The sequence below is a fragment of the Suncus etruscus genome, chromosome 5 (assembly GCF_024139225.1).
Source record: "Suncus etruscus isolate mSunEtr1 chromosome 5, mSunEtr1.pri.cur, whole genome shotgun sequence".
NCBI lineage: Eukaryota > Metazoa > Chordata > Mammalia > Eulipotyphla > Soricidae > Suncus > Suncus etruscus.
In genome coordinates this window covers 116,317,787-116,345,349 of record NC_064852.1, presented here as the reverse complement: position 1 = coordinate 116,345,349, position 27,563 = coordinate 116,317,787, and the positions used below count along the sequence as shown (strand labels likewise).

General features: G+C 43.7%; 1 protein-coding gene and 1 pseudogene across 1 annotated transcript in view; one reads left to right on the top strand and one right to left on the bottom strand.

Annotated features, from left to right (window-relative positions):
- Positions 1 to 202: 202 nt before the first annotated feature.
- FAM117B (family with sequence similarity 117 member B) overlaps positions 203 to 27,563 on the top strand; it is a 73,228-nt gene continuing 45,867 nt past the window's right edge. The window contains exon 1 of the mRNA XM_049773216.1: positions 203 to 731. Coding sequence (XP_049629173.1) covers positions 203 to 731 — 529 coding nt within the window. The remainder of the gene's footprint in view (positions 732 to 27,563) is intronic.
- LOC126010275 (uncharacterized) lies at positions 10,150 to 10,282 on the bottom strand (annotated as a pseudogene).

Here is a 27,563-nt window from a genome sequence, read left to right as displayed (position 1 = left end):
ACGGCGGCGCGGGCCAGGCGCGGCTGACGCGGCACCAATGGGCGCGGGCGCGGGCGGGGCGGGCGGCGCGGACACTATTGTTGATGAGGAGCAGCCGCCGCGGCCTCGGCTGCGCCACCTCGCCGCCGCCCCCCGGACCCGGCAGCCCGGCCCCGCACCGCCGCCCCCGCGCCCCGCCGGCCGGCCCGCCGGGGACGGGGCCATGTCGCAGCGGGTGAGGCGCAATGGGTCCCCCACGCCCGCGGCCGCCCTGGCCAGCGGCGCGATCGGCCCGGCCGGGGCCGCGGGGAGCCGCCTGCAGCCCATGCGGGCCACGGTGCCGTTCCAGCTGAAGCCGCAGCCGCAGCCGCCGCAGCCGCCGGGCAGCCCCACGCGCGGCGCCCCCCGCACGGCCTCGCGCTGCACCAGCCCGACGCGCGCCGGCGGTGGAGGCGGCGGCGGCGCGGCCAGGACCAGCCCCACGGTGGCCACGCAGACGGGCGCGTCCGCCACGGCCACGCGAGGCACCAGCCCCACGCGCGGCGCCGCGCCCGGACCTCGCGGGAGCCCCCCCCGGCCGCCGCCGCCCCCGCCGCTGCTCGGGCCCCCCGCCGCGTCGCCCAGCGCGTCGCCCACCCACCTGTGGCCCGCCGAGGGCAGCGCCGCGCCGCCGCCGCCGCCCCCGAGCCGCGTCCGGCCCCGCCGCGCCTCCCCCGAGAAGAGGAGCCCCAGCGCGCCCGTGTGCAAAGCAGGTACGGTCGCGGGGCGCGCGGGGATGCAGGGCTGCGGGGGGCCCGGGGACGGAGCGATCGGCCTCCACCTGCCCCGCCGCCCCCGCAACCCGGGGGCCCCGCTCCTGCTGCTGCGGCCGGGCCCAGTGCGCCCTGGCTGTCCCCCTTCCTAGACACCCCCTGGGGCCCCTGCTATGGGGGCCTGGCCAGGTCCTTCCCGGACCGGGGTGCGTCCTGGTCCCTCCCTGGTCCCTGCTGGCGTTGGGGCAGGTCGGGCCCTCCCTAGGCTGGGTGCGCCCTGGTCTCCCCACCTAGCCACCCCCACCTAGCTGCCTTGGGGGCTGGTCGGGTCCTTCCCGGTCCCCCTGGCTCGCCGCCCTCGGTGCCTACTGGTGTTGGGGCAGGTCCGGGCCCTCCCTGGGCTGGGTGCGCCTTGGTCCCCCCACCAGGCCAACCCCGGATCCCGCTTCCTTGGGGCTGGTCGGGTCCTTCCCGGTCCCCCTGGCCCGCTGCCCCGGGTGCCCGCTGGCGTTGGGGCGGGTCCGGGCCCACCCTGGGCTGGGTGCGCCCCGGGTCCCCCTGCCGTGGGTTGGGGCAGCAATCTGGGACCTCCCAGATCTGGGTGCGCCCTGGTCCCCGGCTGCCGCGGCGATGCCGCCTCGATCCGTGCAGATCCCAGGCGCGTTAATGATCAACCCGATCGGATGGATCCTCCCTGGCCGCCCTGCTTGCGGGAGGTTTCCCGCACTTGGTTTCAGCGTTAGAACAGTCCAGGGCTGCGGCCTAAGAGTGTTGTTGCTTTTTTAAAATCTCACATCACAGTTGGGTTTCGGGGGGCCGGAACGTGTTGGGCTACCCACTGGGAGCTGCCCCAGTCTTGGGCTTGGGACTTGGGACCTGATGGATGAGGGAGAGGGGAACGGGAAGTGATGAATGACCGCGCTTCCTGGGCCAGGCTCTTGCGTTTGCGTTGAGCTTGTAAACTCGTAGTCTTTCTTTCTTTTTTTTTTTTTTTTTTAAGCGATTTGTTTCTCGATTTTTTGAGATGGAATTGCTTTTCGCTATGGTTGGAAAAATTAATTGGGAAAGAGAAATAACTGAATGCAATTGGGTTCCACTGTAGTCCTTCGTAGGAAGTGACTCAAAAGAGAAACAGATTAGGAGAATAGAAAGAGGTAAGAGCTCTCATTCAGTTACCTTGCTGTCAATCTAGTGAACAAAGAAGTGGGTTGGGTTTTTATTTCGTACTAATACCTCTCTCACATGTACCTTTGCCTTTTCTCGTCCCTGTTAAATCTGTTTGGCGAAATGGCTGGGAATTTCAGACCTGGTCCAGGACTCCCTAATCAAATAAGCCCTGATGTGGGTTTAAGGTTTTCAGAAACGGATTAGAATGAATCTTTCTGAAACAGTTTAGACAATGCACACATTTTTGGGGTGTGTGGGGAAGACAATTCCCCTGAAAAAAGATCAATAACGTTTTCTAATTTAGACACATTTACTGGCTTAATAAACCTTGTGAAAATGCAAACTTTTCCTTTTTTTTTAACTGGTCAAGCTTACCAGATGTACTTCCTCTTCAAATAATAGCTATCACTTACCAAGCTTCCGTAGGGTAGGTGATTTACCTAAAGATCTTCTTTAAAAAAAAAAAAAAAAAAACTCTCACAGCAGCTATTTAGAAAGGTAAAGTAACAAGTGGTAGAGTTGAAATCTGAATTTGCTGGATGGTAAAATCATGCTTTTTATATTCTATCAAAGATATAACCCATAATGTAAGTCAGGGCTTCTAACCAGATGTCATATGGCCAAGGAGGCCACAGCTGATGGTCGAACACTGCTTGAAATTTGGGCCAACGGATGGGGCCATGGGCTACACAGCAAGAAAACAAGGTCCACAAAAGGTTGAGAAACACTGATGCGTATCAGATCCTGGGAAACAATATAGGACACCAGAATTACAAGTGCTTGGTTTTTGATGGAATGCTCAGAGATAACTGGTAAACATAATTGCTTCAGTTTGCCTGAAACCTTCTGCAGCGCAAAGGGGGCCAGGTGGAAGGGAAGGAAACGCAATCCGATAAGAGAATCTGACTGCCCTCCCAGCTGTTGGGTCCTTAGGGTACTGCAACTGTTTGGGGGAGAAGCGGGTTATTAGTGGCCGTGTATGGGGCAATGTGTGGAGGAGCGCGTTTTTCTTCTGATCTCTGGAAGGACCCTAGTTTTGGGGGATTGCCAGTCTTCATTGTGCCATTCTCATATCTATGATTCCAAAATAGCTATGCCATAAAATTAATCTCATTGAGGCTGGAGCGATAGTACAATGGGTAGGGTGTTGCCTTGCAAGCAGCCAAACTGGGTTTGATGCCCGCCATCCAATACGGTCCCAATATGCCAGAAGTGATTCCTCAGTGCAGAGCCAGGAATAACCACTGAGCCTTGCTAGGTGTGCTCCCCCCCCAAAAAAAAACTAATTAACTCACTCCCCTCCTCCCAATAAATCCAAGTTTACTAAAACTCCTCAATTCTCTAGAGTAGTGCCAAATAGGAATGAAAAGAAATACTGCCTCTGAAGACTGAAGCACCTGCTAGCTTGATTACAGAATGGATTTCTGTTTCCAGTCTATCTCCATGCAGATTAGGACAAAATATCTTCAGATTTCGGGTGTGCAGAAGACTAGACTAGACTATTCATATACGAAATCTGCAGGGAAAGAAAAGATGGAAGAGTCTTTTTAACCATTGCACTAGGTTTCCATTTTTGATTTTTGCTTTTTGGGGCCACATCTGGTGGTGCTCAGGGCCTACTCCGGGGTCTGAACTCAAAGAATGACTCCTGGCTGTGCTCAGGAGACCATATTGGCATTGACCTTGGACCAGCTGCTTGCAAGGCAAACACCCTACCCACTGTACTATTGCTCCAAACCCTGGATTTACATTTTTTAAAAAGTAATAAAAATTAATATTTTGATGATTTTAAAGAATATATGAGGAAACAGTAAAATCATCTCACAAAAGAGTCCAGTAGAACAATGACCAAAGGATACAGGCAAATAAGAAAAATGAAGAAAATTCTATTAACATATGATGTGTAGCCTTACTAGGTTAGTGAAATACAAGTTATAAAAAAATCAGGGGCTAGAGCGATAGCACAGCAGATAGTGGGTAGGATGTTTGCCTTGCATGTGGCCGACCCAGGTTCAATCTTGGGCAGCCCATATGGACCCCCCAAGCCCCTTCAGGAGTACCGTATTTTTCACTCTGTAAGATGCACCTTCTCCCCTGCACTCAGACTTCAGCTCCAGGCAGCATTTGCTCCATAAGATGCACTTTACGGGAGGAAAAAGTGTGTCTTATGGTACAAAAACTATGGTAATTTCTGAATGCAGAGCCAGTTTTAACCCCTGAGTGTCACCATGTGTGGCCCTAAAACAGAAATAAAGATCAGAGATATAATTTGTGCGCAAATTTAAAAGCCAAGAGCTGGAGAGTTTCATAAAAATGAAACCTACTATCCACTGCTGGTGAGAGTGTAAAATGGCTTAAACACTCAGAGAATCTAGTCTGCCATTACCAGACTACTAGAATGTTTCAGAATTACTAGAATGTTTTAGAAAACATTCTAAAATGCAAACAAAATACAGCAGTGATTCTACTATGTTCTTTCCCCCTTTCCTTTTATTTGGGGGAGCACACCCAACTTCTCAGGTGGTGCTCAGGGATCATATGTATGGCTAGATATGATTTGGCTGTAAGCATTGCAAGTGCCTTAGCTTCTGAACTATCTCTGCCTTTCTTCACTGCATGGAGGTCTTTTATTATTATTATTATTATTATTTTGCATGGTGGTCTTAAAGTAGTTAGAATTTTGTTTATTTGATTTTTTGGGGCACACACACACACAGGCTTTCAGGGGTTACTCCTAGCTCTGTGCTCAGGAATTACTCCTGGCAGGCTCAGGGGACTATATGAGATGCTGTGGATGGAACCCCGGTCTACTGCATGCAAGGCAGATGCCCTCCTTGCTGTACTAAGGCTCCATCCTCAGGCAGTTAGACTTTGGACTTGATGATCAGGGCTGCATCAGAGTTGGGCTCCCTGTTGATTACTGGGAGGTTCCTCTTGTCAGTTTGCAGCCTCTTTGACATACAGCAATTCTGCTTAGTAGAAGGGAGGGGCTGGCCTTAGAAAATTCTATAGATCTGGTATATGGCCATACTACCCTCAAAGCGCCCGATCTCATCTGATTTCCAAAGCTAAGCAGGGTTGGGCCTGATTAGTACTCGATGGGAGAAAATTCTGTAAATCTAGGATGACTTAAATTTCCAAGTCTATTTCAACTGGGCTGTCAGCCTCTTGGGGGTTCTATCAGCTGAGTTGGATCTTACATAAAAGATCCCTAATTGAAGGTTTCTCATGGATCTGGGAAGAAGATTCACTCCTATTCTGCCAGACCCCTACTAAGTATTTTGTTCAGCTGGGGTTTGAGCTAATCATACGCTAACCCAGAATTTCCCACTAAAAAGCCAATCTTGACATTTATCCCAGACACGTGTTATTATATTGATTTTTGGTTTGGGGGCCACACCCCCATGGAGCTCTAAGGACTGTTCCTGGCTCTGTTCAGTGTCCCCAGGCTGTATTTGGGGGACCATATGTGATTCTGGGAAACAATCCCATGTGGCCAGGTGCAAGGCAAACTCCTTGACCATCTCTGTGGTCCAATGAATAACTTGTCAACCCTTAAATTTTTCATCCACAAATGAGATAATGATATCTGTGCTGTTTGGTGTTAAGAATTAAGCAAGAGGGGCAGGAGAGAAAGTGCAGAGGGTGGGGCACTTTATGTACCCTGTCAATCCGGGTTTGATCTCCAGCATCTTACTGGGTTGCCCAGTGCCTCCAGGAGTGATTCCTGAGTGTAGAGCCGGGAGGAACCCCTGAGAATTGCTGGGTGTGGCTCCAAAACCTAACAAACAAAAAAGGAATGAAATAAGAGAAAATTGAGAAACTGCCTCACAATTCTTTTTTGGCTTTGGTTTTGGGACCAAATATGGTGGTGCTCTGGGCCTACTCCTGGCTCTGGGCTTAGGGATCACTTCTGGTGGGACTCAGGAACCCCATATCTGGTGCTGGGGGAACCCATATTGACCCTGGGTCAGTCAAGTACCACATTTCTTAAATAAAGTGTCACATTAGTTTTGCTGTTAACACCCTACCTGCTGTGCTATCGCCTTTGCTCCAAAAGTTGCTATTCTTTATCTATGAAATGATTTCAGTCTGGATTATCAGAAGGTAATATTAAAAAAAGAAAAAGAAAAGAAGCAGGCCAGAGAAATAGCATAGTGGGTAGGGCATTTGCCTTGCATGAGGTCGATCTTGGTTCCATCCAAGGCATCCCATATGGTCCCCTGAGGCTGCCAGGATTTATTTCTTAGGGCAGAGCTAAGAGTAACTAACTCTTGAATGCCACTGGGTGTGGCCCAAAAACCAAAAAGAAAAAGAGAAAAGAAACAAAGTTCTCAGACCATCTGGTTCTTGAGAGCTGGCCAACCTCTTAGCAAACACCATCCATCCTGTGACTGTGCCTGCTCCATTTGAAAAATAGTTACTTGGGGCCGGAGAGATAGCATGGAGGGTAAGGAGTTTGCCTTTCATGCAGAAGGTCATCGGTTCGAATCCCGACGTCCCATATGGTCCCCCGAGCCTGCCAGGAGCGATTTCTGAGCGTAGAGCCAGGAGTAACCCCTGAGCGGTGCTGGGTGTGACCCAAAAACCAAAAAAAAAAAAAAAAAAAGAAAAATAGTTACTTGAAGCCCCAGAAAACAGTTTTAAAACGCCTCATTAGAGAAAAGGGTATGAGTAAAGTCTGTAAAAATGGCATTCGCAGTACAAATTGCATAGTAGAGAGCAAGCTGTAGTCTTATTCATTCTCCCTTTCATTATTTATTATTTATTTTTATTATGTTCGTTATGCTTATGAATTTGGTTGTTTTGGATAGTGGTGGAGTTGGGAAGGAACAGTAAAGAAGATTCCTTAAATTACGTGTCAGGAAGCAAGTAGTAGGCTACCTATCATAACTGTGTCATTTTGATGTCTGCTTTATAGTACTTTGTGGAATACACTGTCAATAATTCTGTTTCTTTAATATCTATCTGGAGGATTGCTGCTAACTTCACACCTTCTAGGGAAACCTTGTTTTGTAGAGTCCGTTTTACTAGTGGAGATAAGGTTCAATAGGACCTTACTGTTCTTCATGTTGGCTAGCAGGATGTAGTCATTTGAGTTATTCTCTTAGAAAGTCTGCAATACAGGGGCTAGAGTGATAGCACAGCGGTAGGGTGTTTGCCTTGCACACAGCCAACCCTGGATAGACCCTGGTTCAATTCCTCACATCCCATATGGTCCTCCAAGCCTGCCGAGAGCGATTTCTGAAAAAGCCAGTGCTGCCAGGTGTGGCCCAAACCCCTCCCCCGCCAAAAAAAGAAGATATGGAATAGAAGTAGGAAGTAGGATGTTAGTATGGTTAGTAGCTCGAGTAGATTGTCATGGCCCAACTCTCAGCAATGCCACTTACTGTTAAATTTGCCTAATACTGTGATGAACTTTTTTTTTTTTGGTTTTTGGGTCACACCCGGCAGCGCTCTACCTGGCTCTACCTACCACAGAAATCGCCCCTGGCAGATACGGGGACCCTATGGGATGCCGGGATTCGGGATTCGATCCACAGTCCTTCTGCTTGGAAGGCAGACACCTTGCCTCCAGGCTCCGCCTCGCCTTACCTCCAGGCTCCGCCTTACCTCCGCCCCTACTGTGATGAACTTTTTTTTTTTTTCGGGCCACACCCGTTTGATGCTCAGGGGTTACTCTTGGCTAAGGGCTCAGAAATTGCCCCTGGCTTGCGGGGACCATATGTGGCGGGATCAAACCGCGGTCCTTCCTTGGTTAGCGCTTGCAAGGCAGACACCTTACCTCTAACACCACCTCACCAGCCCCTACTGTGATGAACTTTAACACTGTTAAAAGCATATAACTTAACTTATGAGAAAAAAATTTTTAAATCTACTTCAAGAAAATTAGAAGACTAATTCTTTTTTTTTTTTTTTTTTTGTTTTTGGTTTTTGGGTCATACCCAGCAGCACTCAGGGGTCACTCCTGGCTCTCTGCTCAGGAATTGCTCCTGGCAGGCTCGGGGACCATATGGGATGCCGGGACTTGAACCACTGTCCTTCTGCATACAAGGCAAACGTCCTACATCCATGCTATCTCTCTGGCCCCTAGAAGACTAATTGTAAATATTTTACAGAGATGGGGAGATGCCCGAGTGGCAGAGTACCCACAGCACCCAGAACCCACTTCCGAGGACTGATGGTATCAGTTTGTATGGGTGTATGATTTTTTTTTTTTTTTTTTTTTTTTGGTTTTTGGGCCACACCCGGCAGTGCTCAGGGGATACTCCTGACTGTCTGCTCAGAAATAGCTCCTGGCAGGCACGGGGGACCATATGGGACACCGGGATTCGAACCAACCACTTTTTGGTCCTGGATCGGCTGCTTGCAAGGCAAACGCCGCTGTGCTATCTCTCTGGGCCCTGGTGTATGAAATTTTAGTATTGCTTCTTTTCTTTCTTTCTTTTTTTTTTTTTTTTTTTGGTTATTGTCCTAAGGGGGTTCAGCCTTTTGAGGGTTCTTGAGACTCTGGCTGATTCAGTTATTGATTGATTGGTTAAGGACTATTAGGGAGAGTCCTCCTGTTGCCTGCCCACTATTTAGAATGGACACCCTGATCCCCCAGTAAAGTTGTTAGGGGTCCTGGGAGGACATTCTTAGGAGGACCTGAATTTGGACCACACTTCTCTTTCCCACCTGGCACTACTGGTTGCAGCTCTGACGCCCCTTGAGCTTTGCTGGACCCGAAACAACAGGAAGGCATCACGGGGCCTGCACTAGAGACCACTGAGCCAATATGACAAATAGTGCTGGTAGTTCCTGAGCATGGCTTGAGTGGCCCAGAAGAAAAGTTTACTAGTAGTAGCACTTACGTAGTAAGACTATTAAGTTGATGTGTATTTAGGGTGTGTGGAGTTTAAGTTCAAGATGGGAGAAATGGAGAAGAGTGGCTCAGTCTTTGGGAGCCTCAGTTGAGGTGTAAAGGTTGTGAAAATGGCAAGGACGGTGATGTGCAGGAGGGAGGTCTGAGGAGGATATTGGTGGTGGGAAATGTGACTGGTGTGGGTATTGGACTTGTATGATTGAAACTCAGTCATGAGCAACTTTGTATCAGTGTGTATCTCACTGTACTTCAATTAAAAATTAATCATGAACAACTTAATCTGAAAAACAACAATTTGTAACTATGGTATAAAAATAAAATAAATAATTGTATAACAACTTCGTGATAATCTATTAAATGAAGTAATGCTTAAATAAAAGAGAGAGCATGGCGATATGCTTTCCTTTCATGAGAAAATAATTAAAAAAAAAGATTTTGGATGGGGCTGGAGAGATAGCACAGTATAGGGTGTTTGCCTTGTGTGCAGCCAACCAAGGATGGATGGTGGTTCGAATCCCAGCATCCCATATGGTCTCCCATGCCTGCCAGGAGCAATTTCTGAATGCAGAGCCAGGAATAACTCCTGAGCTCTACTGGATGTGACCCCCCCAAAAAAAACCCCAAAAAAGGTTTTGGCAACTTTGATTTGTTGTACTAGTTGAATGTAGGGATCAAAAAAGGGGGAGTGAAGAGTAGAAGGAAGGAACCAGGACATGTGGAGGATCATGGGCACTGGTTGGATGGGGAGGAAAAAAGAGGCTGAAATCTAAGAAAAGATCACGTTGGAGGACTAAGTTCTAGGCACCTAGCACCACCACCAGGAGTAAAGGGGCAAGAGTGCATATTGCTCTGGGATATAAGCTTCTTGCTTGCGTGATTGAAAGGAAGGAAAAGACAACATAGGATTAAGGTTTAAGTTCAGGCTCATTTATTAGGAGGATGGGGAACAAACAAACATGTTGGTAGATTTGGGGAAAGGAGTCACAGGAGGCAGAAGATGACTCAGGAAAGGACAGAGAAGAGCCATGGAGAAGGAGAGGTGGGACTTCACTTTGGCATTGGGTAGAGACTGGCGTAATTCTTCCTCTGGGATGGAGGGGTGGAAGGCATCTGTTGTACAAATGGAGAACTGACTACAAGGGGAGCAATTGGATGCTTTTGGGTTCAGATTTCTTTAAGAGAAACTAGCATGTTTGTCTGAATACTTTATATAGATATAGCGCATTCATTTATTTTGCTGGTCAGCAATTGTATTGCAAGGGGGAACCCAATTCCTCTTTCTTCTGCCATTTGAAGATTTCAGGCTTGTGTTCTTGGGGAGATCCCGCGAATAGAAGAGGGGCCAGAGGTGAGAGGTTGGGGGCTTGCTCAGGGCCACACAGCAGAGCTCGGGGATCTGGGTTTTACCTTCCACACTAGAGAGTGGGCGTGAGCTGAGGCGCTGCTGGCTGTGGGCACTGGGTGGTCCTGAGTCCCCCGCCAAAACCACAGCCTAAACCACTGATGATTCTCAGCCAATGCTGGTATATCTTTAAATTTAAATTTATTACTATTGGGGCTGGAGTGGTAGCACAGCAAGGAGGGCATTTGCCTTACACACAGCCAACCTGGGTTCCATTTCTAGCATTCTATATGGTCCCCCTCAAACCTGCCAGGAGTGATTTCTGAGTACAGAGTTAGGAATAACAACCCCTGAGGGCCGCCAACCCCTCCCCCCCAAAAAGGCGGGGATGCTTAACAATAACTTCATTTAATATTACTGTGCTGGAGCGGTGGCGCAAGCAGTAAGGTAATAAAATTACTATTATTGGTGGTGTTTTTTTTGTTTTGTTTTTGGGTCACACCCGGTGACACTCAGGGGTTACTCTTGGCTATGCGCTGAGAAATCGCTCCCGGCTTGGGGGACCATATGGGACTCTGGGGATCGATCCGAGGTCTGTCCTAGATTAGCTGTACAAGGCAAACGCCCTACCACTGCCCTATTGCTCTGGCCCCTATTGGTGGTGTTAAGAAAGAACAGAACTAAATGTCCAGTGAAAGACAACAACAATGCAATTATGAGACCCAAATTTTAACAATTACAATTAAAAGGGCCTCTTATGCTGGCAGGCTAGGGTAAAGAGGTGTGTGGTGTGGGATGTATTCTAGGAACATTGATGGAGGGCGGTTGGCATTGGTGGTGGGATTGGTCCTGAAACATTGTCTGTCTGAAACCGAATTAGGAATAGTTTCGTAAATCACAATGGTTTAAATTAAAAAATATTATTATTATTATTATCATTATTAATATTTTGGCTACACTTGGAGGTACCTAAAGGCTCAACCTGCTTTGTGCTCTGGGGTTGCTTCTGGTGTCCTGGGGAGATGGTGCAGTGCTGAATCCAAACTAGGCCTAAAGAGTACATACGCATAATTAAAAATGACAAATAGCACTACTTCTAATCAAATTAAATATCTGCTCCCTTCCCCCCCCAGACAACCACTTTCAATTCATGGTGGTTTCTTCTGGTGTTTATCTTTCAGTTTCGGAATAATGTACTGGACTCCCTCAGGATTCATATATTTTCAATTTTATGATTTATACCCAGTAGTCCTTACAACGTAAAAGGTAACTTGACTCCTTCATTGTTCTTCCCAATTATCTCATTATAGTTACAGGGTCTTTGTGGTTAAATCGTTATTTTTTTTTTTTTTTTTTTTTTTTTTTTTTTTTTTTTTTTTTTTTTGGTTTTTGGGCCACACCCTGTGACGCTCAGGGGTTACTCCTGGCTATGCGCTCAGAAGTTGCTCCTGGCTTCTTGGGGGACCATATGGGACGCCGGGGGATCGAACCGCGGTCCGTCCTAGGCTAGCGCAGGAAAGGCAGGCACCTTACCTCCAGCGCCACCGCCCGGCCCCGGTTAAATCGTTATTAATGTTTAAATTATAATGACTATGTTAATATTGTTTAGAGCAGAATCAGTCTTGTGGGATATGGTACAACTGTATATTCTTTTACTTTTTATACATCTTGAAATTAAAATTGATTTTTTTTTTGTTGTTTTAGCAGTGCCAAGGATTGAAGTCAGTTCCTTAGACAAAGGAGGCATGTATAATCTTCCATGGAGAGACATTCCTGACCTGATTGGGTTTTTTGCATCGTTTTCTATGTAGCTGTTATATATTATATATTAGATATTTCTATGTAGCTTTATACAATATATATACACATATGCACACTTGATGTAACAGATCCTTAAGCTTTTTATTTTAGTGGTTTTTGGCCCACACCCTGTGGCACTCAGATTACTCCTGGCTCTCGGCTTAGAAATCATTCCTGGCAGGCTTGGAGGACCATATGGAATGCCTAGGATCTAACCCAGGTCTGTCCTGGGTCAACCTGTGTTATGTGGCCCTCCTTAAACATTTTAAATCTCATCAAGTGTTTTGTAGTTTTAGTCTTTCTTTTTCTTTTTTTTTTTTTGGTTTTTCGGGCCACACCCATTTGATGCTCAGGGGTTACTCCTGGCTAAGCGCTCAGAAATTGCCCCTGGCTTGGGGGGACCATATGGGACGCCAGGGGATCGAACCACGGTCCTTCCTTGGCTAGCACTTGCAAGGCAGACACCTTACCTCTAGCGCCACCTCACCGGCCCTTAGTCTTTTTCTTGACCATAACCCTTCTAGAGTCTTCTATGCAATCACAAAATTTTTTTTTGGTGCTTCAGGGGCCAAACCCACGGCCTCACATCTTTGAGGCAGGTGTTCTGCCACCAAGCCAGATCTCCTCCCTCTCTTCTAAACGGTCTGATTGGTATAATCGGTGGCATATTCTTGGAACGGGTTGGGGAATTTATTCACCTGTCACCTGTTTGAATACCCTAATCTCTGCTCAGGTTTTGTTGGTGTGTCACCTTCAATAGTTTGAGAGAGGCAGGACTACGTGGGTGGTATAGAGAGAGAGGAATTCTCAGTTGGAAATATTGTTTTCTATGGAAGATTTAAATACTGCATCTTTTTGCTTCTAGAATTGCTCTTAAGAAGACTGACATTCTCATTCTGTCCTTTGCAGGGAAGGATAGGGATCCTTTGTTCCTGGAAAGTTTGCTTTCGTCATCTTTTTTTCCCCTTTGGAACCTCTACTGTTGAACTGACTTAGTTTTCTTAATTTGTATTCCATTTTCCACCTCTCTCTGTTTTTTGTCCTTCCTAACAGATATATCTTGCCAATTCTTTTAGTATATTTTTATCTCCTAAGGACATTTGATATTCTGGTTTTCTGAACATTTCCTAAAAACACTTATAGAGAATATACATTTTTCTCTTAAAGTTTTCTTTGCCTTGTACATAATGAGAGAGAGAGAGAGAGAGAGAGAGAGAGAGAGAGAGAGAGAGAGAGAGAGAGAGGGTGGAGAGAGAGAGGGAGAGAGAGAGAGAGAGAGAGTTCTATATTTGTCTTTTATGTTAAAGTTTTTGTAGTTTTCTGTTAAGACACAACATGATTAGATATTCCATCTGGGTTTGAATGCTAGATTGGTGCCTCTGGAAAGTTTAATGATAATGCAGGGAAGCCAATGGAGGCTTATTTCCTTTGCAGATCAGTTTTCCCTGCAGAGTCTTAAAATATTTCTGAGAATATATCTGGCATTTCTTAGTCTAGAAGCTGTCTTGTTAATATAGTATGATTTCCCCCATCTTTTTTGCTCTGAAGGAAACTTTCTTTTGATGGAAATATTTTCCATTTTTCTGGTAAAATCCCCACCTCCTTAAATTTTTTGATCAGTAAATTGAGATATAAAATAACTCTGCAGACTGATTTCATCTTTTTAAAATACTGGATTGTAACTTTATTCTTTATTTTGTTCTTTATTTTGTCTTTATTTTGGGTCCACATCCAATGGTGCACAGGCATTACTCCTGGCTCTGCACTGAGGAATCATTCCTGGCAGTATTCGGGGGGATCATATGGGATGCTAGGGATCAAACCCGGGTGGGCCAGACAGTTTCCTCATCCTCAATTGCTTCTGCCCAGCAGACTGATTTTTTTTTTATATCTGGCCAATTTAGGTGCTTATTTTGCATAGTTTTCACTATTAACTCTTGTTAGGGAAAAAAAACTTGAGTTTATTTTTCTTGAAATCAGTAATTGTTTCATACATTGTAAAAATAGATAGTCCCTACCTGAGGAAATGGGATGTTGTGAAGAGGGATGTCTAGATCACCTTAACCATAGAGTATTTTTGTTTTTGTTTTTGTACCACACCCGGTGGTGCTCAGGGGTTACTCCTGGCTGTCTGCTCAGATATAGCTCCTGGCAGGCATGGGAGACCATATGGGATGCCGGGATACGAACCAACCACGTTAGGTTCTGGATCAGCTGCTTCCATGGCAAACACCTCTGTACTATCTCTCCGGCCCCACCATAGAGTATTTTTAATGGTCTCCTTTTATCTCCACTATTTGTTATTATGTACTTTTCCATTGCAGTGTAGTGGGGATAGAGCAGTGTTGTTCAGTAAATTTTTCTGCAGTGATGAAATTGCTCTGTATCTGTTGCGTAATATTTCATGTTAGAAACTTAGATGAGTCTATTTCATTGCCTGAAGAAAAGCCTTCGAGCTATTGTCTGAATGTTTCTCAGGACTAGAGATGTGGGTCAATAGTAGAGCACATATCTCAATGTATGTTGAGACCTTGGATTATATCCCCAGCAGTATATTAAAAAAACGTTTTTCTTGGAGCCAGAGAGACAGCACAGCAGGTAAGGCTCTGACCTAGGCGCCTGACCCAGGTTCCATTACTAATGTAGAGCCTGCCTGCCTAGAGGGAGCCCTGAGGGCAGAGCTGGGAGTGAGCTCTGAGGATCACCTGGAATGGCCTCCATTGAGAAACGCCCCCAAACAGACAAAAATACAAAAAAAAGTAGTAGAAAAGAAAAGTAGTATTCAAGAGAAAATTCAGTACTACCCAGAGCTTCCAAACCAAAAAGAACAAATTAAAGATAAATACAGAAGCAAGTATGAGCCTTCAACATACAATTTTTTAAGTTATATATTAATATATTAATATATTTATACAATATGTTTATGGAAGTCCTTTTTTGGAAATTCTTCTAATGCTGGAAAGTTGAATCTTTCTAGTACTGATTGATGAGATTATTTTGATCAGTCTGATACTTTTTTTTTTTTTTAATGGTATGCTTCTGGGGATCGGAGAGATAGCATGAAGGTAAGGTTTTTGGCTTGTATGCAGAAGGATGGTGATTTGAATCCCAGCATCCCATATAATCCCCTGAGTTGGCCAGGAGCGGTTTCTGAGCATAGAGCCAGGAGTAACCCCTGAGTGCTGCTGGGTGTGACCCCCCCCCAAAAAAAAAGAACAAATCATTATGGGGGCCAGAGAGATAGAATGGAGGTGGGGCGTTTGCCTTTCATGCAGAAGGTCGGTGGTTCGAATCCCAGCATCCCATATGGTCCCCTGAGCCTGCCAAGAGCAATTTCTGAGCATAGAGCCAGGAGTAAACCCTGAGTGCTGCTGGGTGTGACCCAAAAACCAAAAAAAAAAATAAATAAATAAAAAAAACAACCATGTTTCTGACTGATAATTACATTTAAAACTAAGTATCGTAAAAGGTTATTGAACAGCTTTTCCTTGGTAAAAAAAAATGTTTTATCTATACAAGTCTTCTACTTTTTTCTTTTCTTTTTTCTTTTTTTTTTTTTTTTTTTTTGGTTTCTGGGCCACATCCGGTGACGCTCAGGGGTTACTCCTGGCTATACACTCAGAAATTACTCCTGGCTTGGCGGACCATATGGGATGCCGGGGGATCAAACCATGGCCCATCCTAGGTTAGCACGCACAAGGCAAATGCCCTACCACTTGCGACACTGCTCCAGCCCCTACTTTATTTATTTATATATTTTGGTTTTTGGGTCACACTCGGCGGCGCTCAAGGGATACTCCTGGCTCTGCGCTCAGAAATTGCTCCTGGCAGGCTCGGGAGACCAATGGGGATGCTGGGAATTGAACTGGTGTCCGTCCTATGTTGATTGTGTGCAAAGCAAACACCCTGCCACAGTGCTATTGCTCCAGCCCCCAAATCTTCTACTTTAAATATTTGAAATGTGACTTAATATTTTAATGAGTCTGGACCCTCAAATAGAAAATAAAAAATATGGGCCGGGCGGTGGCGCTGGAGGTAAGGTGCCTGCCTTGCCTGCACTAGCCTAGGACGGACCGCAGTTCGATCCCCCGGCGTCCCATATGGTCCCCCAAGAAGCCAGGAGCAACTTCTTTTTTTTTTTTTTTTTTGGTTTTTGGGCCACACCCGCTCAGGGGTTACTCCTGGCTATGTGCTCAGAAATCACCCCTGGCTTGGGAGGACCATATGGGACACCGGGGGATCGAATTGCGGTCCGTCCGCTTGCAAGGCAGACACCTAACCTGTAGCGCCACCTTCCCGGCCCCCAGGAGCAACTTCTGAGCGCATAGCCAGGAGTAACCCCTGAGCGTCACAGGGTGTGGCCCAAAAACCAAAAAAGAAAAAAGAAAAGAAAAAATATAATTGGAGCTAATTAGGGCTGTGCTATGTAAGTATGACATAAGGTTGACTATATTATAAACATTGACTTGAGCTCTTTTAAATGACTTCCCCTTACCCCAACCCACGAGTGTGCTTTAATGTTCCTATAGTTTCCTATAGTAGTCATATCATTGAATTCTGTAGTATGTAGGCTCTTGAGTCTACCTGAATAGCATAATGTACTTGAGATTTATTCATGTTTTGCATGTACCAATTCATCTTTGTTAGTTCTGAGTAGTATTACATAATATAAATATGTTCTAGGTTTTTTATATTCACTTTTGGTGAATTATATTTGGGGGTTTTATTCCTGACACTAGAAACTTGTGTTTTCCTTTTTTCTTTTTTTTTTTTTTTTTTTTTTTGTGGTTTTTGGGTCACACCCGGCAGTGCTCAGAGATTATTCCTGGCTCCAGGCTCAGAAATTGTTCCTGGCAGGCACGGGGGACCATATGGGACGCCGGGATTCGAACCGATGACCTCCTGCATGAAAGGCAAATGCCTTACCTCCATGCTATCTCTCCGGCCCCTCTTTTTTTTTTTTATGATTACTTAAGCACTGTGGTTACAGAATTGTTCAATTGTTGAATTTCAGTCATAGAATATATACCACCCTTCACCAGTGCACATTTCCTGCCACCAGTGTCCCCACTTTCCCCCCACCCTCCCTCCCCTGCCTACCTGTGGGGCAGACATTTTACTTCTCTTTCTCCTCTTTTTTGACACAGTGTGTTTGCACTACTGTTAATGAAGGGTACCATGCAGATCTCTTTATCCCTGTTCAGCATCCAATTCTTGTCCAGAGTGATCTATTTCCAACTATCATTGTCACAGTCATTTACCTCTCTTTGCGACAATCTCCCTACCATGAACCGGTCCTCCTGGTCCTCATCTCTGTTGTCTCTGGATATTTTTGCCATACCTTTTCCCACAGATGAGCGAGATGATTCTATATCTGTCCCTCTACCTCTGACTCATTTCATTCAGCGTAATACTTTCCATGTCCATCCATGATGTATAAGCTGATTTCATGACTTCATTTTTTTTCTAACAGCTGCATAGTATTCCATTGCATAGATGTACCATAGTTTCTTTACCCGCTCATTTGTTCTTGAGCACTTAGGTTGTTTTTAGATTCTGGCTATTGTAAATAGTGCTGCAACAAACATCCTTTTTTTTTTTTTTCTTGATCTAGCTAATGGCTTATCTTTTTTTGGTCTTTGGGCCACTCCTGGAGAAGGTCTGGACTAACTTCTGGCTCTGCATTTGCATTCAGGAATCACTCCTGGTGGGATTGGAAGATTATATGGGATGCTGGAGATGGAACCCAGGTTCTGTGTGTACAAGGCAAACAACCTACCCACTTGGACTATCACAGTGTACACCTAATGGCTTACCTTTATTATTTTTTTATAGATCTTTGTCAATGAGCAGCTTTATATTTCATTGCCATTACTTTTCTGTTTATTCCTGTCTTTATGTCAATATATTTTCTATTGAGGTTACCTTAGCTTACAACATCATGTTTTAGGAGTACAATTTAACACGTGGCATGTTATATTTTTATGTTACAAACACAAAGTACTTCATGTACCTCTATATACACTGCTGTTTGGTGGCAGAGAGTTTTATAAAATGACAACTAGGAAAAATTTATTGGTGTTGGTTTCTCTATCTTTCTCTATTTTTGCTGAATTTTTTGTTATTTTGTCAGTTATGGAGAATACTGAATTTTACAAAATTTTACCCCCAAAAAAGTAATTTTTTTAATTTGTTATTTTTTTATTTCATGCATTTTGAAACCGAAAATTATTATAGTTAATGCTTTTACAGTGATGTTGACGTTTATGGTCTTGGAGTATACTTACCTCATCACCCAGAGTATCCAATCCCTCCCTTCACCCTACACCTTCCTCCCTGCCATGGTCCTGTATTACCTCTAGGTCTCCCTCATCAGATCATCTTAGTTTGTGCTCCAGTGCCCACTTTGGTGCCAGTTGCTATAACTTGTGCCATGTTTCGTTTCCCTCTACACTGCAGACGAGTGAGACCATCTGGTGCTTGCTCTTCTCTCTCTGGCTTGTTTTGTTCAATGTGATCCCTCCTGTCCCCCCCTTCCTGTGCCATCCAAGTTACAGCAAAGTAGGTGATTTCATCTCTTCTTGCAGCATGCATAGTATGACAGTGCATATTAAACCACAACTTCTTTATTCTTTTGCCTATAATTGCACATTTGGGTCCTAAAATATTAAGAATTCTTTATTGAGATACTGTGGTTTACAATACGGTTGATGGTTTCTTGCATCTACCATTTCACCACGACACTAGGGCGTTCACTTCCCTCCACCAAAGCCCTAAAGGTCTCTCCTTTCCAGCTCCCACATGCCCTGCTAAAGCTCAGTTCTCTGGGTTGTGAAACTTTAACGTGAAGAAATACTTAGAATTGCCATGTCTTTAGGGCATTGACTTTTTTTTTTTTTTTTTTTTTTTTTTTTTTTGCATGGAGCATGTTTTGCGGCTGGGCATGCTTATAGGCTGCTTCTGGCTTATTGGGAGATTACTTGAGAGGCTGGGCTCCAGCCTTTTGAATTACTGACCCAGCCCCAAGATTGATGTAATGATCTCTCTATTTTCATTACTGTGTTTAGGCCATTAACATTTAGTTAAATTATTGTTTGGATATTGTGTACTATTTTATTTGTTGTATTCCTTTCTGTTTTTACTTTTACACTCTCCTCTTTGAGATTACTTGAATATTTTGTAGTAATTTTCTGGGGGTCCACACCCAGCGATGCTCAGGGGTTACTCCTGTCTCTGCACTCAGGAATTACTTCTGGCAGGCTTGGGGGAACTATATAGAATTCGTGCATCCTTCCAGCACTTCTCTCTTTAGGAACTCTCCCATTTAAGCTCAGTTTGTTAGACAAATCTCCAGTTTGGATGGCTTTTGATGTTTTTCTTTTTTCCTTCACTGTGTTTCTTCATATCCTCATTATGAGAAAAATCTTTCATTAGAAAAATCAAGTGTGTGTGTAGGCGGTCGTCCTGGAGAAAATAGTTCAGTGGATAATTGCCTTGCATGCTGCAGACCCAGGTTCGATTCCCAGCATCCTATATGGTCCCTGGGGCCCTCCAGGAGTAATTCCTGAGCATAGAACCAAGAGTAATAACTGGGCATTATTGGGTGTGGACTCCTAAAAACCTTATTGTGGAGGTAGTGTACCCGATAAAAGTATATGTAAATATTACATATATATTTATATATTATATTATATATTATATATTTATAGAGCTAGATAGATGATTAAATTTAAACTCCACAAGCTCCATGAGATTGTAAATCAATGATAAATTGAAAATATATGTTTAAGGGCATGGAAGTAGGGCGTTTGCCTTGCATGCAGAAGAACGGTGGTTTGAATCATGACATCCCATATGTTTCCCCGAGCCTGCAAGTAGCGATTTCTGAGCATAAAGCCAGGAGTAGCCCCTGAGTGCTGCCGAGTGTGACCCAGAAACAAATAAAATAAAATAAAATAAAATAAAAATATGTTTAAAAACCTATAAAATAAAATATAATATAAAATAAAACAAAATATAAAATAAAATAAAAAATATGTTTAAAAACCTATTTTTGTATGTACAGAACTTTATAAAAATAATGTGAATAGCCTGCTCATTGCAGGCTTGAGGGACTATATGTGCTGCCGGGGATCGAACCAAAGTCAGTCCTGGGTCGGCCACATGCAAGGCAGACACCTTATCATTGAGCTATCACTCTGGCCCCCCCCCCCTTTTTTTTTGGAGTGCAAATACATTTTTAAAATTAACATGAAATAGATAATTCTATCAATAAAAGTTTGCTTATTGGTACTTTTTACTGTTTGATTTTTGGTCCATACCTTATGGTGCTCAGGGTTTCCTTCTTTTTCTGTGCTCAGGGATCACTCCTGATGGGGCTGGGGAGACCATACCAGATGCTGGGGTTCAAACCCAGGTAATCTGTGTGCAACACATGTATTTTACATGCTGTACTGAAGAGTGTGGGGTTTTATTTGCTTTTTTTGGTGGGGCACCACACCCAGTGACGCTCAGGGGTTATTCCCGGCTATGCGGTCAGAAATTGCTCCTGGCTGGGGGACTATATAGGATGTCAGGGGATCGAACTGTGGTATTTGTTAAAATAATTTTAGTTATTAAACACCATGATTTAAAAATACTATTTAAAGAAAGAAAGAGTAGTAGTATTTGTTAAAATAATTTTAGTTATTAAACACCATGATTTAAAATACTATTTATAGCTGGATTTTAGATATACAGTGTTCCAGCATCAAGAGAAAAAGTAGTAATAACTTCTCTAAATTAGGATGTATTTATTTTAGTTTCATAAAGACTAATTTATAGAATCCATTTCAGACTTACTCAGTATGGGATTTCATATGTCTTTTTAATTTTGAAACTTGTTTTAAAAAATCTTGCCACCGCATTATGTAATTTTGATGTAACCATTATTGAATACCTATTGCAATAGTTGTGCTGAGTTAAATGGTTTGAAAAAACACAGAAGTAAGGCATAATGTGTACCAAGGCCTTTTTCTTACTTCTAGATGGCGTTTCATAGCACCTCTCAGTCTATTCAATACAAGATTCCCTATAGTCCTACGAAAAGCATAGAGAATAAATAAATACTTGGTAAGATAGTAAATGAAGTGGTCTACAAAAAGTGACAAAACAGGTTGGAAAATGGCATTTAAACAGTTTTTAAATTGTGGGCTGGAGAGATAGCACAGTGGTATGACTTTTGCCTTGCATGCAGCCAACCCGGGATGGACTCTGGTTCGATCCCTGGCATCCCATTGGTCTCCTAAGCCTGCCAGGGGCGATTTCTGAATCCATTAATTACATTGAGGAATACATAGGCAGAACACTTCAAGACCTAGACTTCAAAGTAGTCTTCCACAATATGATGCCAGTAGCAAAGGCTACAGAATCAAATTTGAATAAGCGGGACTACATCAAACGAAAAGCTTCTGTAAAAGAAACATGGGGTAAAACTAAGACAGCTGGGTGAGAGAAAATATTTGCTCTCAACATCTCAGATAAAGGGTTGATAGCTTAGACATACAAAGTACTAACAAAGTCTAATTCCCCAAGATCAAGGCTTCAGATGTGGTGTTAGAGCTTGTTTCAACCATTATATTCCTCTGGCTCTTTTAGGCTGTGGCAAATTTTGAGAAATTTTGAGGATACCAGGTTAAATTACTACATTGTATTAATTAAATTTTATTGGGCCAGAGTGTTGTTAGTATACTGGATAACACATTGGCTTTGCTTAGTTACAATTACAGGGTGCAGTGCTGAGGGACAAAATGGCATTATGGGGATTAACCTGGTTTGGCCACATGCAAGGCAGGACACTTATCCCTGCTCCTGTGTGCCTTCAGACCCTCATTTATTTGTATACAAGATCCCTAGTAAATGGGATTTTTAAAAAATTTTTAATGAATACTATCAAGGTAGTCAACACTTGGATGAATAGATGGTAATAGAAGTGATAGGTTCATAATAGCTTGTGTGCACATCTGTGGAATTATATGTCAGATGGTTCTAAATTATGTCTAATGCAAGAGAGAGAGTTGATACGAATGGCATGTTATTAATACATCAGGGTGGCTACCCTGATAATTAAGGTAACTCTAGTATCCTTTGCCATCTGATATTTAGGTTATGGTTACTAGTTAACTTTTACTATTTAAATTTTATTCCTTTTCTGTCAGTTTTTGGAGATTGATATAAGGATCCTGCTATGATCAACTATTTGTTGGTTGCAGACGAATTTGTGCATTTTAGTGCTTTAGAAACGACAGTGCGTACTGAGGAAGGAGCTGCTGTGCATTTAGGAACTAAGGTAGATGAACTTTGGCGACAGCTGGCTGCTGCTATCTATGGGGAGGGCTGAGTCCTGGCCTCACCACAAAACATTTCCTCTTACTGTTTGCTTTGGACTCGAATTTAGTATAAAACCGCCACTGGTTCCTCATTTAGACTGATGAAGTAAAGGGTGAATAATTTCACGGGCTGCTCTTCTTAAAGCGTTCTTTCCCTTTTTTGTTCATAATGGACTTTATTTCTTTTTCTTCATAAAGAACATTTTCTGTAGGGTTATGTCCTCTTTACTTTCTATGATACAATTCTGATATTGCTGCCTGTTTCATTTTACTGAACTGGTTATTAATAAGGAAATACAGTGGATTCTACATGTGAAGAGTTCTTTTAAAACTAATCACTTTATTTAAACAGTGTGGTTACAAAGTTGTTCATGATTGAATTTCATCCATACAGTGTCCAACACCCTTCACCAGTACATGTTTCCTGCCACCAATGTCCCCAGTTTCTCTCACATCCTCCCCCCCACCCCCGCCTGTCTCTGGGGCAGACATTTTACTCCTCTCTTATCTCTTTTTTCTTTTTTCCCCCCTTTTAGACACCATGGTTTGCATTACTCTTGTTTTATCTCTTTTCAGCATGTAGTTCTTCTCCAGAGTGATTTTTTTCCCAATTCTCATTGTCACGGTGGTCCCTTCTCTTTCCTAACTGTACTGCTTCACTCTTCATGGCAAATTTCCTACCTTGAAGTGTTCCTCCTGACCCTCATTTCTGTTGTCCCTGGATATTACTGCTATGTCAAAAATTTTATGCATTCTTTCTATCTAATTCTTAGGGCAGCCCCAAGGAGTCAACTTTCCCAAACTTGTCCGTCTCCCAAAATGATTTTGTTTCATTATGATATCAGTTATGCACCCATGGCTTAACCTGGTCATATACAGATGGCTTCTGAATGTCTCCTGTCACAGAGCTTCACATCCTCATCCATAAACTGGTGAATAAAATTGCTAGTTAATATATCCTTTTTTTTTGTTTGTTTTGTTTTGTTTTTTGTTTTTGGGCCACACCCATTTGACGCTCAGGGGTTACTCCTGGCTATGTGCTCAGAAATTGCCCCTGGTTTGGGGGGACCATATGGGACGCCGGGGGATCGAACCGCGGTCCGTTCCTTGGCTAGCGCTTGTAAGGCAGACACCTTACCTCTAGCGCCACCTTCCCGGCCCCATTAATATATCCTTTAGGTATACACAAACTCAAAGTGTTTAAAACAAAACCAACAATACTTTAAGTTGTCTAAATGTGGAATTTGGGGACATCATATTGATTATACTATTTCTTTTTTTTTTTTTTTTTTTTTTTTTTTTTTTTTTTTTGGTTTTTGGGTCACACCTGGCAGTGCTCAGGGGTTATTCCTGGCTCCAGGCTCAGAAATTGCTCCTGGCAGGCACAGGGGACCATATGGGGCGCCGGGATTCGAACCGATGACCTCCTGCATGAAAGGCAAACGCCTTACCTCCATGCTATCTCTCCGGCCCCAGATTATACTATTTCTAATGTTCAGTCTCTGTACATAAAGAGTCTCACACAGCCCTAACTCTTATGTAGGTATAATAGGAAAGGTTCAGAACAGTGAAGTAACTTAATTCAGTTTGACTAACATAATGTTGGAGTTATATGGAAGTGGGACCTGGATTGTTTCCAACTTTGTCCTCCGCTGTACCTCTGTGTTCTCTGGAGCCTCAGAATATAGTGGACACAGACTTGGTCAGCAGACCCAGTACTGCTGACCTCTGGACGTATGGTGTAAGGTGTTTCTTCTTTAATTCTAGACAACTTGCTCATTTGGATTCAATTGCAACTTCTCCTCAGGATATCTTCCTGATTCAATTCTTTATCATCTGTACTCTGGTCCTAACATTGGTTCTAAAATGCATATGTTGGGGCTGGAGTGGTGGTGCAATGGTAGAGTGTTTGCCTTGCACATGACTGACCTAGGATGGACTGCTTATATAATAGGACCCGGAGTCCCATATGGTCCCCCAAGCCAGGAGCGATTTTTGAGTGCATAGCCAGGAGTAACCCCTGAGCATCACTGGGTGTGCCCCCCCCAAAATCCCAAAAACGCATATGTAATGTTACTTACCTTATTACTTTCTAATAAAACTTCCATATTCTTTTTTTTTCTTTTTTGGTTTTTGGGTCACACCCGGCAGCGCTCAGGGGTTACTCCTGGCTCTACACTCAAAAATCACTCCTGGCAGGCTCAGGGGATGCCGGGATTCGAACCACCGTTCTTCTGCATCCAAGGCAAATGCCTTACCTCATGCTATCTCTCCAACTCCCCTTTTTTCCTTTTTTTTAGATTTTTTTTTAATTTAAAGAAAATGCATTACATAGTTGCTATCTTATCGTAATAAATTTGTTTCAAGATAAGGAAAAACAAAGTTATTAAGACAATAGAAAGAAAAACTAAAAAGTAAAATGGAAGAGTAGAAAAAAGAAAAAGTTCAGTAGCAAGTATATTTGTGAAACTTATTGTCTCTACAATAAAGTTATTAGCACAATCATAGAAGGTTTAGTGAGCTCTTTTTATTTTAAAGAGATAAAAAATACAAAAAAAGGGGTGTGTGTATGTGTGGGGCAGTTGTTGTTTGCATAGGCACGGCAAATATGGGGAGAATAGAAAGGAAAACCTTTGGCCTAAGAAACAGGAGACCTTACCCATGAAGTATCCTGGTATAAGACCAACTACAGGCTCCAGGTATACTAAATTGTCTAACCCCAAAGTCTTTCTCTGTGGTCCCAGTAAAAACTCTTCACAATCGCGGTTGTTGCTGTCAGGTTTCTATACAGATCATAGGTTGAAGTAAGGGTGACACAGCATCTTCTGGTTTCATCTAACCTTTAGGTGTCAGTGCAGAGAACCCTACCTTTAAAGCAGGTTTTTGCTATTATCAAGTCATCAGGGTGTCATATGTACCCACTCTGGAGTAAATTGATGCCAGGGCAGCAGTAGAGCCTTCCCTGGTAGAAGTCCAATTCCTGGTGCTGGTGTAGAAAGCAGTACTGTTTCCATAGATGGGATCCAAGGTTTAGGGGTGAATAGTCGATGTCCAATCTTCTGAAGACTAAGTCAAGTCAATATGACAAGTGTTCAGGGTATAAGGCCCCACTGCAATATAAAATGTATGTATTCCTATCTCTATTAGATAAGAACTTGTCTGCACATGTAAGATTTCCCCTTTTTAATGTGCCTATGCAAAAAGGAACAATGCTACATGTTACTACTGGTACATATGGGGAAAAACCCCAAATTCTATCACAACATTCAAGACATTCTCTGGCTCATTCATCATCACCTTGCATGCTCCTTTTATAAATACCACTTTTGTTTGTTTGGGGGTCACACCCAGCCGTGTTCAGGGATCTCTCCTGGCTCTGTGTACACCTCCTTGTGGGTTCCAGGGATGATGTGGGGTTGTGAGGATTGAGCTCAGATCAGAAAGCAAATGCCTTTCTTCCTGTACTCTCCAGCCCCTACGGGTGTCACAGTACCACTCAAAGGTTCTGGACCCTGAACCTACATTGCACTGTTTCTTTTGTTTCCCTTTGGTTGCACTTTTCTTTTTCATTTCTAGCAGATTCTTGTTTTTATTTTTCAGAACCAGAACAGCACCATCTCTTCTGGGCACTCTACTCTTTGGCTAGACCTTGTTTATAGGCTGAGCCTCAGGGAGGCATGACCTCTTGCACGTAGTCAGCCTCTCAGATGGTGCCAATGGAGTTTGCTTCCTGCTGTTTAAGTTCTTGTATGGGGCCTGCCCTGGTGTGTGTGTGCCGGATTCAGTGACTAAATTCTAGCAGGAGAACACAGCAGATAGAGAGGGTGTCACTTCTGAGATGAGAACAAAATTGTCCCTTGATTCTTGCTTTCCTTTCTCTTGTTTTAAAAAAATTTCTTTTCCTGTTCTGCACGTTCATTTTATCAGGGTAGAAACTCAGTTTGTTCAAATATTCTTTTTGAGAGACTCAAGTGGCAAGGATGCTTGTGGCCAACAGTAGTCAACAGTGACCAAAGATCTGCCTCTTGGCATTTGACTGAGCAGGTGATGTTCCACTTGAACCTTGGGAACTGCTGTTCTTAGCTGATGCTGGCATTGTCTCCTGGAGAGGCCTTTTCAGAAAGTCAGCTAAATCTCACCTGGAGTTCTCACCCAAGAAATCCGAGAGGATTTTTTGGTGCAAAAGCACCTAAAGTTTTGGATAATTTGTTAAATCAAGATAATTAAGTAATACAGATTTTAGTATCTACAAGTGGGGTGCTAACCATAATGAGTATGTAAAAAGGTGTGACGGACATTAAAACCAGGCTTTGGGTGGAAATTGGAATCATGTTGCAAATCATGATGAAGATTAATTTCTTAAACTATAGATAGGAATTTAGACTTTGAGGAAGCTGTGGGTGAGGGCTCCATGTAAAATGAGAACTGTATTGTTGAAATTAGAGGAAGGGGGAATCCTCGTTCTTTTGAGACTTCAAGTTTAGCAACTCTTGCCTTCAGTGGTGTTGAAAGTAGGAAATGTGCCTTGTGAGTTGGGTAATGAAGATGAGGAGATTTCTAAGCAAAGTTAAAGCTACCAACAGGTTTCTTCTTGTTGCTAGCAGTCAAATTCTCGAGCTGTGCCTTCTTCTGTTATAGTGAGGTCCTTCCTTGCTGAAGCTGGGATCCACATGGTCGCTGGTATCAAGCCCAAGGTCTTGGTTCTGGTACTTGAATACAGTTCGGGCTCTCTGTAGGTACTTCTTTTATTTATTTGTTTGTTTGTTTGTTTGTTTGTTTTCAGATCACACTGTGGTACTTGGGGGCTATTACCAGCTCTGTGCTTTGAGGTCACTCCCTGTGGTGTTCTTTAGGTCCCCAGGTTCAGGGGATCAGACCTGAGCTTCCTGTGTACAAAGTATATGCCCCCATCCTTGGAATTCTGTTCCACTCTTCAGTCTTCCTTGGAATGCTGCAAATGTATCATTTTCAAATACTTTTCATCCTGTGTTGTATATATTCAATTACCCATATTTGTCGTTAGACTCCGGCTTCTGTATGAGGCTAAAATGGTGGATTATGTATTTCTTGAATTTAGAATTTTGCCTTGTTTTGAGGCCACATCCAGTAGTCTTCAGGGCTTATTTCTGACTCTACATTCAGGGTTCACTCCTTGCCAGCTCAAGGAATTATATGGGGTGCCAGGGATTGAACCTGGGATGACCACATGCAAGGCAAGGGCCCAATGCACTGTACTGTCTTTTTGCCCCTTGAATTCTAGTTTTAAAGGGAAAGATAACTCAAGCCTTGGC